The sequence below is a fragment of the Neopelma chrysocephalum genome, unplaced genomic scaffold, assembly GCF_003984885.1.
Source record: "Neopelma chrysocephalum unplaced genomic scaffold, ASM398488v2 Primary Assembly neopelma1_24, whole genome shotgun sequence".
Classification (NCBI taxonomy): domain Eukaryota; kingdom Metazoa; phylum Chordata; class Aves; order Passeriformes; family Pipridae; genus Neopelma; species Neopelma chrysocephalum.
The window spans coordinates 1,586,966-1,599,169 of record NW_020897693.1 but is presented as its reverse complement, the minus strand read 5'-3'; the positions used below and the strand labels follow the sequence as shown (position 1 = coordinate 1,599,169).

Sequence of the window (12,204 nt, the reverse complement as noted above, 5' to 3'; positions counted from 1 at the left end):
GCAAAATCAGGTTTTCCTCCTTGCTATTTTGAAAAAGACAATCTACACTCACTACTTTGTTCTATGAAGCTTTGAAAACAAGAGGAAGAATGAGGCAGACTGAACACAGAAGCAATGCCCAGGAAGACAGAAGGAAATGGGCACATCATGAAATGTTAATTTACTCATCAGCTCTTTCCTCTCTAGGTAATAGATGTCCCTTGGCCTCTCTGGCAAAAACAGAGGAGAACTTGCATCTGATTTTTACTTAAAGACATTGGTAATATTGGTAATAGTAAACATTAGTAAGATCAGCTGTAGCACTATGAGTTCAACAGCTATTTAAGCAGTTTAAATATCTAAAAGCATTAATGGCTCTCTAACAGTTGGAGGTTAAGGCAAAAAAAACCCCAAAGAAGTTACAAACCTGCCCAACATTGTATTAGGTTGTGCAGTGAAGATGGAAGGATCTACAACAAATCTGGTGTTGTCCACTATGAGCGTTACTCGTTCCGAAGTTCTCACATTCCGAGCTCCCTCTTTTCCGTTCTCATACACGAACACCATCTCCCCCCCAGCCTTGCAGCTCCCATCTGAGCTGGACTGGCTGCTGTTCCTGCTGCTGGTCCCCATGCTGACAACGGAACCATTCGGGGACGTCTTCTGGGGGCGGGGGCTGCTGGGTCGGGATGAGCTGTGATCCTTCTCTCGGTCTGCAGCGGGGACGAGGCGAGGGAGAAAGAACAGGAAATTAAATTATAGACTTACACAAGCTCTGTGCACTTTATGTCTTTCCAAGCATAAAACGCATCAACTTGATAACTTAATTACAAACTATTTCGGTTAAATTTATTCTGGTTAAAGAAACCCCCATATATGAGATCCTGAAGTTTGTGTCACTTGGACGTCAAACCCACCTCACCTCCCTGAAGTCTTTACAAGGAAAATTTAACATTCCAGTACTGAAAAAGCAACTCGACACACTATAGAAGCTATGCATCACAGCTGGTGCTTAGTGCTGTAGTTCAAAGAAAACAAACCATAGTTTGTCACTCAAAAAAAATCCCTGTTTCCTCTATTTCCAAATACCTAGACCCTATACAGTAAAGGGGAAGTGTTAAGTCAATTATCTTCTTAGAAAAATTAGACTGTTCCTGTAATTTGGACTAAATAAAAGCATCGTGTAGGACTGAGCACTGCAGACTGAAAAAAAAAGTTACAACCTACCATAAAAGGGTATTCTCAGCCCAGGGCACATGTAAGAAATCTGTATTTTGTGTCATCAACAAATAACACCTTTTACTGTATTCTTTTAACAAAACCGTAATCGAGTTTAGAGAATTTCCACCCTGAGATGGTATAGGTCTGAACACACCAGAATGATACTGTCTTGTTGGTGAAGTAACATTCCTGATGCATGGAGTGAGCTGAGATTCTGCTCTTTCATGGGATGAGTCACGAGATCTGTCACTCGATCTGCGTCTGTCCCTTGATCTCTCGTGTCCACCACTGGCACCATGGAGGCTCATTTTTGTGTACTCGATTCCTTTAGCGACACGAGATGAGGTGCTGAAAACAGAAATAAGAGAAATGTTCAGTATTTCATCATTTCAGAAACATTGTACATTTCAATTTTCCAGGCAATCACATGCCACGTACATATTTCCAAGATTAAGGTTATCCACCTCACTTCTTATGTTGTATTCATCTTTATATTTGCAAACATGAACAGTGATCTGGAACATGAAGCAGGCAGCAAGAATTACCTGTTTGCTGCTGTGTGATCTACAGAGACACCACCTGATCAGCTGAGCCTGCCTGTGAACTTGTTCACACCAATTCCTCCCAGAACAGGTAAATCAAATACAACCGAGCACTTTATTTTTATTTTTGCTGTTAAATTAAAATGCTCTAATCAAACCATGAAATGAAAAGTTAGGGTCATTTCTTCCACTGAAACCTATTCCGGAAAACCCTTCTCAGACCACGGGCTTTTAGCACTGACTTCACACTCTTTCTGCTACTTGCCCTTTCCAAAGGTAGCCAGCCTTAAGCTAGCTGATAAATCCACACACACCAGCCAGGAGTTTATTTATGCACATTCTTTTCTGTATTTTCAGTTATTCTTAGAAGGGACAATTATAATCCACCACAACTCAGGCAGCAAATATATGAACTACACTATTAAAGCCATGACCTACCAGACTGTCAGCAACAAGTAGGACATTTGTTCTAAACCAGCAAATTTTAAGATAATAGTTTAAGATTTTTTTAGACTGTGATTAAGTTATGTTACATTACTCAATTTAAGATATTGATTACATTTTGCAGCTATTAAACCAGCCAGCAAAACTAGTCAAGTTCAAGATCCAGAACTCTCAGAAACTATCTAAAAATTAAATATCATCTTCCAACAGCTACTGTTGAATTTTACCAAAAATACTTACATCTTTTATTTGCACTCTCTAAAAGAGAAAATTTTGTCTGGACAGCACAGATATATCTGTATCCTTGCACCCCACTGGAATTCCTAAAGCAGTTCTTTTGCTATTTATCTTCCAAGAGTGGGTGTGACAAGAGTCCTTATTTATGGGTTAAACTGAAGAAATTCCCAAAAGCCTTAGGTACTGGATAACCCAGACAGATGTCTGCCCAGCCACAAGGGCTGACAGACAAAGAAGAGTCATCATTTCCCAGAGGAATATCAATGCCCCACTAGCCTGCAGCCTGCAAATCCCACAACTCTTACCAAGAGACCTTAAATGTGAGTGCAAGGAATGCTGTAGGATTCAAGAACACAAAGAGGCAAGAGTGATGACCTAGCTAAGAAAAGCACAACAAATTTTAAAAGCATGAACTGTGCAAGCAGCTTGAGCAGAATGTCCTCTTTATAAATAGCTTAGAAGTAATGACAAAAAAAAAATGAAGGCTATTCAAAAAAGTGAACGTCTGCATGAGATGTTTCAGTGACTGGTAAAAAGAGGAGCTTAACTCAGAACAAAAAGGCTGTGAGAGATGAGTGTTTAGCACAATGCAAAGAATAAGCAATAAACCTCTCCCTAAGGAACACAAGCTTCTCCCCCCCCCCATCTGAATGAATCTCGTGTCAGATAAGGCACAAGTTTGGTGCAGAGGGAATCTACTGCAATCCTCTTTCCTGCCAAGCTCAAAATATGCTGCAGTAAGAGATGCATCTTCAGGATGTGAAGTCAGCCAAAGGTCTATTGAATAAGGTAGAAGAACTGCAAGCGCTCAGATTTACAGTCCAAGAATAAAGATGATCCGACCACTTTTGTTAAAAGGAAATAGACTTTTCCTCAGGACTTCCAGTGCAATTCTGAAGGTATTAAGATATACAGCATTTGTGGCTTACATGTCTTCTTAGCTGTTTTACTGCTCTATTAGAGAGAGGTAAATTCTGTATCACGAAAGTGAAATGTGCACAAGTTTGCAAGAGTGAGATCTGCAAACCTCCCTTTCAAAAACATCAGCAATTTACGAAAACCTTTGCACCTTTCCTTCAATAGGTATCTACACGCATACAAAATACAACCATTTTAACAGGCACAAAATATGCCCAGGAATTATCAGAAAAGTGGATTTACGGCCCATAAGTAAAATCTAACTTGAAACCCAAGTCTGACCCCAGTTTGTACAGAATGATGTTCATTACTACTACAGCTAAGTTTACCAAGAAATGCTCTTTTTTTCTTTTTTTTTAAAGAACTATCTCACCTGTGCATTTATATTTGCACATCATGGTATAACCCCACAGAGGGGTGTGTATGTGTGTGGGGTACTCAAACAGCAGTCTGGTGACAAAACATCTCCACGAATCCCTATAAAGCCTTGTGTGCTCAGGCCTCTGTTCAAGCAGTGCTTTGATCCCAGACCTGATAACTTTTCTAACCATGCTGTGAGACACCAGAGTTTCGCAGGTGCCACGTTTTATAGTATCAAAATGCATGACTCACGATCTCTCAGCAGCTAAAGAGCTCTGTGTGCTTTAAATAAGGGAAGCACACTAGAAAATGGAACTGAAGCACTGTAAGGGTACAGAGGCTTATCACGCCTTTTGGTAGAGCAGACACGAATTACTCTTTAACAGAGAAGGCAATTAAAATATGATTCTTAATCCAGAAAGCCATCTAAAGCCACATTACCCTCTTAGCAGTGATTCATAGTTCCCAGTGAAACAGGGTGAACCCAAGTTAATGATCTCTTTACAGGAGCTGAGGAAAACAGGTGCTGCAGGAAGTCACACTGACTCAGCTGGCACCAAACTTCCTCCCGAGTCGTGCCTGCAGGAAGGACCACACAGGGCTGTACTGTTCCAGGATGGGAACTGGGGCTCCTCCTGCCCTGGTGGGAGCAGCCAGTGAGCCTGGGAGGAGAGGGGCAGCGTGCACAGGTCCTCCTGCTGCCATCCCTCTGGAGTGCAGGCACACGAGCCATCAATTCAGCACAACACTACAGAAGAGGCAGAGGCTGCCAGCTGGAGAGGGACACCATCCTCAAATACTAAATCAATGGGTTCTGAGACAGACAGATTAGTAAATAATTTCAAAGAGCTGTTCAAATTGCAGCTGGCCATACCACTCATTTGCATGCTTTTATGTTGTACTGTCCTCCCTTTAAAGCACAGATTAATGCTAATTGTGAGACTGGCACATCAGCTATTAGTCATAAGATGCAAGCCAAAATGGCAAGATTTCTGAGAATTCAAGCAGTTTAGCTTGACACAGCAGCATCTGAATCATGGATCTTCATTCATCTTAGTAACAGTGACATCTAGAATGTCAATCTTAAGTCCCCTCACTGTTGAGTCACAGTACACAAAAAATATTTCTTTGATCCATTGGATATATACCTGACAAAACCTGGAGTTCCATTTGTTCACCAGCATGAGCACTCAGACAAATACTACCACTGAAATACAATTTATCTCTACAATAAACAAGGCAACTAACACGAGTTTAAACCTGAACAAAGAGAAAATAAAGAGGTGGAGCTTAGCATGTCAGAAAAGACAGGCACTGGCTTTACCCTGACTATGAATACTATGTCACTGAGCTACTCTATCAGCTGAAAATATGAAAGACCACCTGGGACTTCTGTTTTCCTGTGAAGAAGCTTTAGAGTAAGTTGCGAGTGTTCAAAAAAATGAAGACAACAGAACTACCAAACAACCTTGATTTTTCTGATAGAAGGACTTGTTAATAATATATTTTTCTCCCCTAACAAAGCCCCTGGGGCCAGGAGGATGTTTCTGCAGGGAAATGCAAAAACCCTTCTCTCCACACCAGCAATGTGAGGGACTAACTACAAACCTGGTCCCCAGTGATGCCGGCAAGACAAATTGGCATTCGCTGGGGAGTTCCACAGTTGTGTTGATGCAGCTTCCTACCCACCTACACCAGTGGAAACGGGACTGACAAAAGCAGAGCTGCCCCATTTGAAAGAACAGGCAGACAGTTAGAAAGTCCTGTGGTTGACAGAAGCTTTATGCACACCAGACACAGCACCAGGACTTCCTAAACAGCAGTGAACAGTGAACCACTGAGAACTGAAAGTGTGGGGAAGCCGTAGGTCTCATGCAGCACCCGGTGCTACACTGTGTTAACCTGGAATTTCATCACACAGCACCCAGGGGTGCCCTCCCTGCACTGTGCATTACACTTCAAGTCTCCAAAACAGTCATTACAGCTTCAGATCTCCAGCTCACCATGAAAAGAAGTAGCTGCAAAATCAACTCTCAGTTAATTGACCACCAGCTGCACACTGTGCTGGGCGAGCCACAGGCAGCACCAGCCTGTACGCAAGATTTTCTCCTGCGTGCTTAATGAAATATTTTAATTTAATTTTAAAGCATAAGAGAGTAAAAAAAGAAAACAACCAAACCAACATTTTAAATCCACAGCCTCGTTTCCTCATTCATTAAAGCTGGAAAAAGCACCATATATGTAAGACCACCTTGTACCCAAAAGTTTAAAAATGGAAGAGCATTGTTTTATCAATTACTTTCCTACACGGGAAAACAAAGCAAAACACAACCCAAAACGAAACTAAAACAACCAGAAAACCCCATGAATATTTGAATATTCAGGCAGATCTCCACAAATTCAATACACAGTTTTTCCTGGCTGCAAAGAAACACTGGAACATGAGCACTGCACCCATTCAAGAACTTCAAGTTGGTGACAGAATTCATTTTCCCCCTCAGTCAGGGCTGAAGGAAGCTCTGCCTTTGTAAAGGATGAGACAATTTCTATAAAAGCAGCTGCCTTATGAAGAAAACCAAATAAGCTCAAGGTTTTATTTAAGCAAATCTATTTAATATGATGTGAAGGAGGAAAAAAAAGTACCATCAAAATGGCACACTTGTCATACTGGTAATGCTTCCTATTTTTGTAGTAAGGAAAGAGCTGTTTTAAAAAAATGTAAATGCTCTTCAATTTAATGATGCTTTGGAGTCATCTGTGGAAGGAGAGCTTCAGTTTGTCTTTATGCATAACAACATATTGCTCTGAATATATCACTAATTATTAAAAGAAGTCATTAAACTGAATTAATTCTACTGCCAAAACAATTAGCATGTATTTCAATACAAAAACTCCATGTGCATCCCACTGAATACTGCCAAATAAACATAGATGTTTTATAAAACCAGCTCTTGTCCACACAAAATTATAGTGCTAAACCAATATCCTTATTTCCCCAAAAAACCACCCTGAAACCTTAAATAAATGGAGACAGCAGTGCAATATTAACCAAGGTTTTCACCCTTTTCACCCCTGTCTATCTTCTAAAACTTAGATTAACTCTTCTTAAAATATAAACTTATATCCAATCCTTTCCTAGAATGATTCACATAATCAACACTTGTAGAATGAGGATGTAGAGCTTTATCTACACAATAAGTTACAGATACCATGCTCTAAGGCTTTAGGAGGAATCTGTTCTGCTCATCCTGCCAGGACTTACACAACGACAAGGCTTATGCCCCTCTTCCTCCCCCTGAAGTCTGTTCTTTGTCAGCAGACATTTCAATTGACCTGTGCACACAAAGGACAGCACTTTCCCTCATTCTTCTCCTGAATAATGCCCACAGCTCATTCCTCTTAACAGATACGCACCTTCCTCTTGTGTCTATCAGGGAAGAAACACAAAAGCATGGAAATAATTTCGGGATCAGAGCACAAAGGAATTGTGTTCCTTCCAATAAGGCAGCTTTGAAAGCCAGATCAGCATCCTTTGGCATTACTTGTTAAGTTCAGCATATTTGGCATTTCCATCGTTTCTTCAGTAGTCCACTGCACCATCAGCGAGCCTCACTTTCTCCTCCATCATCTTCCCCTCCCGGATAAGGAACTGTGGCTGTGCAGTCCATTAAGTGCTCGGAGCTGCCAAGCCCCGTGGATATTAATTCGATTCAGTCTCTCGCAGTCCCTGACTCAGCCATGCGTAGTGCACGGCTGACGTCTGACCCCGCCGCCTCCTGCGAGCCGAATCCCGGCTCGCCGTCCCCATCCGTCCGCAGCCATTGGGCACCGGCGCTGACAGGCAGGGTGGGAAGAGCGGGAGCGGCGGGAGCTGCTCGGGTACCGCGCCAGGGACCATCTGCGGAGCTATTTCTGGCCCTGCCGGCTCGCCGGGCTCCGGCAACAACCACCGCGGCTCGAAGGGTTATCGCTAACTTTCCCCTGTCACATCTCCAGTTGCGTTCCTGATCGCTCCAGACAGACAAACCCCTGCGAGTTCCAGGGGACGCTTGATTTGTCCCTGTAAAGTCTGGCTGGATTAATATTTAAAATGAATTCACCTTTCGCTGAGTTCACGAGCAGGTACAGCGATAACCTTTGGAGAACAAGGCTGCACAACCTCCATTTTTTAACCACCAGCATCCCTTTCCCAGCAAGTCTTAAGACAGGAAAAATGTACTACTCTTCGTGACAACCTAAACACTATTAGTATGTAATTACACTAATCAGTATGTTTACTGATCAGAATCAGTTCACCAATCCCTGATGTGCATCTTCACATCAACAGATCATCAAATTCTTGACAGGTTGAGCACAAAAAGCAACAAAGAAAAATGTATACACAAGTCAGGGTAAAATTTTTCAAAGGTTATTTCATTGGGGGAGGATAAGTAAGCACTATGCAACAGCTTTATTTAAATGATTCTTCTTAGAATGTCTGTAGGCTCCTTTCAGGAGCCACAATGCACTGGAGGAATAGTTTAAAAGTAATTCTTAAAATAAATAAAAATCAAGATGTCATACGATGAAAGCCGAAAAATTAAGGGGGATTATTCAGCAAATGACTGCTGTTATAAAGAGGGAAGTCAGTAAGGCAAACAAGAGACTTGTGATTAGAAAGGCAGGAGAACACTGGCATTGTAGACTGAAGAGTCAGCTCTTTGGACATGGAAAGCAAATTCCTGCTCATACAATTTCAGTGACGTGAGCCAGTGAATTTTCCTCTGTTTTTAGGGTCTTGTGAGGGATCACACAACCACTATCCCCAGGGAAAGAATAACCATCAGCCTCGTAAGCTTTTTCTTCCCTTCAAAATAAGCCATGGAAGACACAGCTATAATAAGCTGCATGGAAAGCATGCTGGAAAAACCTCTCCCAGGCAGTTTTGCCTCTAATAGAACAGTCCCTCAGCAGTAAGAAAAAGTGCAAGTGCATGCAGGCTCTTTCAGCACTGGTTCTCTATATGGGGTTTCTCCAGTAAGGAAGCCCTTAGAAAGAATTGTCACTGCTTAATTTGGGGAGTGCTACAGGATCTTCCCTCAGCTCAATGCAGAAACTCTGTCAACACTTTCCTCCCTCAAAATTCTTTAATATTCACATAATTTTGGTCTTCAGTGGGTTCTCTCAACCATGAGTAATATAGTTCTTAGCAATCCAGTTCCATTTCAGGAAGGAAACAACACAAAGAATCCCATGACTGGGGTGTTCAGTCGCCAAAGGGATTTCTTAAAGCACCAAGGACTTAACCTTTAAAAGGGAACACATTCACACCTTATGACTTCTGCCAAGCTACTCAAACCCAAGACCTTCATAAACAAATCCTGGTTATCTTTACTTATATACCAATTCCTGCTCCATTTTCAAAATGGATGTTAGGTACAAATCAAACTTCAAGAAACTCAGAAGCATTTTCTCCTCCTTGGAACTGGAAAGTACCTCCTTTTACTAAAAACTAGCTTCAGAAGTTCAAATTCAAAAGAACTGGGTCCAAACACTGCATGTAGTAGTTTCTACTCTCAGAGATGAAAGGTACAACCAATGAAGAGAAGAGCTGTCTGTAAAAAAATTCTAGTTCCGAGCATAATCATTTCACCTCTGAAGCGCTTTGTGCCCCAATTAAACATCAGGGTCTGATCAAGTTTTGCATGATGTCAAAGTTCACCACAAATAACATCTGACATTATTTGGAAAAGGCCATCTGTGTGCTGGAGAGGTTCAGAAGGATTTACTGTGTGCTTTTGCACGGAAAGCCGCTGAGTTTTCCTTCTCAGCAATGTGCGTGAGCTGTCATTTCAGAAGTGAAGGATGTCAGAAAGGAAGAAAAAACCCACCCCCACAACCGTTTAAGATCACTCACTATATCTTAGGTACCTTACAAAACATCAATAGACTAGGGGTTTTGAAAGTTATCCCTGAGCACACCCCATTTTATTAGATTCCAAGAGCAGCTCTTCCCAGCCCGTCTCAGCTCCTTCTGAGGGCTTTCCAGCCTGGTGCCTACGGATCCCAGATGGGGAGATTGTGATCTGCCAGTCCCAGGTTGCAATTAAGCCATGTTTGCAGTGAACTTTCAGCAGATGGTGCACAGCAACCCAGAGTATGACCCGAGCCCATGGCAAAAGCAGGCCTAATTATTTTCATGTCATACATTGTTGTGGGCCTGCCCCATGCTGGAAAATGTTCCACTGCAGAAATCCAGCTTACATGAAGAGCAATAAAACCTGTCCCACAGTGGAAAACAGATTATGCAGTCTGATATCACTCCAGAGACAAGAAAAGGACCCTTCTGGGGATGCTTCCCATGCTTACAAAATGCTGAGACAAGTGCCATTTCCATTCACAACCCATGAATGCACCCTCCCAGCATGCAAAAATAATATTATATTAGGGGGAAAAAATCTCAGCATTTAGCATATGCTCAATAACTTCTCATCTATGGAAAAGATTTAAAAAGAATTGAATATTTTCGAAGATTGAAGATTCACAGCAACAGAATCACAGCACAGCCACATTTTGTTCAGAAATGCAGTAGTGCAGGCAAGACTTTGGGTCTAATAATATTCAAGTAGAATGAACAAAGAAGAAACTATCAAAAGGGATTATAACAGAAGCAGATTTAGAAAATAAAATCCAGAACAAATCTGAAGGAAGAGGCAAATTTAAGCCAAAGGTTTTTTACCACAACTCCAGAAAAAGTACTTAGTACAAGAGAATTAAACTCTTTCAACAACAACAAAAACTGCAGCACTACAGAGAAATGACACATGGGAAGCTAATAACCGATGAAAAATTAAATAGAAAATACAGACCAGCAATACCTAATAATGAAAACATGGATTCAGAGGCCATTTATTGAACCTTCATCACCGTTTAGTCAACTTATGGTTCTGCAACATTTGGTTCCATCTTATTTGGGCACTTAAACAAAAATTACCTTAAAGAATTTTTTGTAATAGCTCAGACAAACAAGACTGTATCATTAGTTAGTCATCTTTAGCACCACATGAATTCATCCTGTCAGGCTCTTTAGATACCAGGGATCATCTGCATTATATTTTTAGTCCTTATTTTCCTCATCTCTCCCTTCCGAGTTTTCCGTTACATTGCCCATCTCAGAACAAGTGAGGAAAAAGGAGTGAAAACAACAGCTCAACCTGGCAGGTTTCAAAAACTGGACACTGACCCAACTAGAAAGAACTGGATAGAGTGGTAACCTGTGTCAGTGTTCCATACACACACTCCTTTGGATAGTTTTACCACGTCCTTGGCCTCAAACAGACGGCACAGTGAAGGGAGACGATCCCCGTGGCTTTCCTTGCTTCCACATAAGCCTTACACACACAAGGACAGCTCACAGCCCTGGATGATGCTTTTTTTTAAGTCCAGAAAGTTATCTAAGCTATTTTAAGAAGGTTAAGGCTGGAGGATTAAACTCTCCAAAGCACCGAGTGACAAGCTCAGCATCCATCTTTAAATATTACTCCCTTGTTGAGATTTATTATAAAGTTCTTATTTCACCATTACATTTTCCAAACCAAAAGTATTTTTTAACTCATGACAACAAGTGCATTTTGAAAGACAAATAAGACAGCAGTACTCAAACCTTTTCAAGTTATATTATTACAGCTTATGCTTCCAAATGCATATTTCCCCTGATACTGCACTTTTCACACTGACTTTCACTTGTCTAGAGAAAAAGTGTCAATTAAGTCAGAATCAATAGTAATATGCCGATATTCAGCCACACAAAATCCAATTATTTTGTTGAGGCTTTTGAATAAAGTACACTGTTTTCCAATAATTGGATTCTCTGAAGTAATCAAGTATCTCAAAGGAGTAAGGTAACAAAATACTTATCCTTAATTTATCCTTTATTCTATTACAATGTCAAACTATCATTTGGGTTATCATTCTCAAAGATTTCATAATGGGTACACTTTATTTGGGGAAAAAAAGATTTAAATGATCACATGCTAGCTTGAATACTATTTCCCTACCATACACGTTAAAAGCTTCCATAAAATACTCACTATTCAGCATTTTATTGGAAACAAATTGTGTTTTGCCAGAAATATATCCAACTTAGCTGTCATTATTTTAAAGGCATAGGTTTCCTACCTTCTGATGTGTGAACCTTGCAATCAGACCACATGAAATGATCAACCTTTCTGAAAAGCACAGGCCATAGACTTCCTTGAGTTCACTCCTATCTGAAAATAATCTTTTCAGAAAACTGCACAGTTTTTATGTAAACATCTCCCTAAAATACATAATCCACACTAGACCACACATGATAAGGCATATGCCTTGTTTCTCTGGACTGGATGTACCCAGCTCCAGCTTCCAGCTATCACCACTTATTACACACTTGCCCACTGCCTACAGCTCATCCCCACGATGCCATTCCTGCAAGGATCCCAAGTGACTGATCAAGATGTCACTGTCCAGCCTTTGGGTTTTCCAA

The 12,204-nt window shown here is 41.0% G+C and overlaps 1 protein-coding gene across 6 annotated transcripts in view; it reads right to left on the bottom strand.

Annotated features, from left to right (window-relative positions):
- The window catches only part of BTBD10 (BTB domain containing 10), a 28,081-nt gene that overhangs the window by 7,121 nt on the left and 8,756 nt on the right, over window positions 1–12,204 (bottom strand). For 5 of the 6 annotated variants that reach the window (XM_027699570.1, XM_027699597.1, XM_027699588.1 and 2 more), the window contains 2 exons: window positions 1,355–1,548; window positions 407–692 (listed from right to left, as the gene is read on the bottom strand). In XM_027699570.1, coding sequence (XP_027555371.1) covers window positions 407–692; window positions 1,355–1,548 — 480 coding nt within the window. Of the gene's footprint in view, window positions 1–406; window positions 693–1,354; window positions 1,549–7,115; window positions 7,434–12,204 lie in introns of those variants that run through there. The other variant, XM_027699560.1, reaches the window with a different exon arrangement.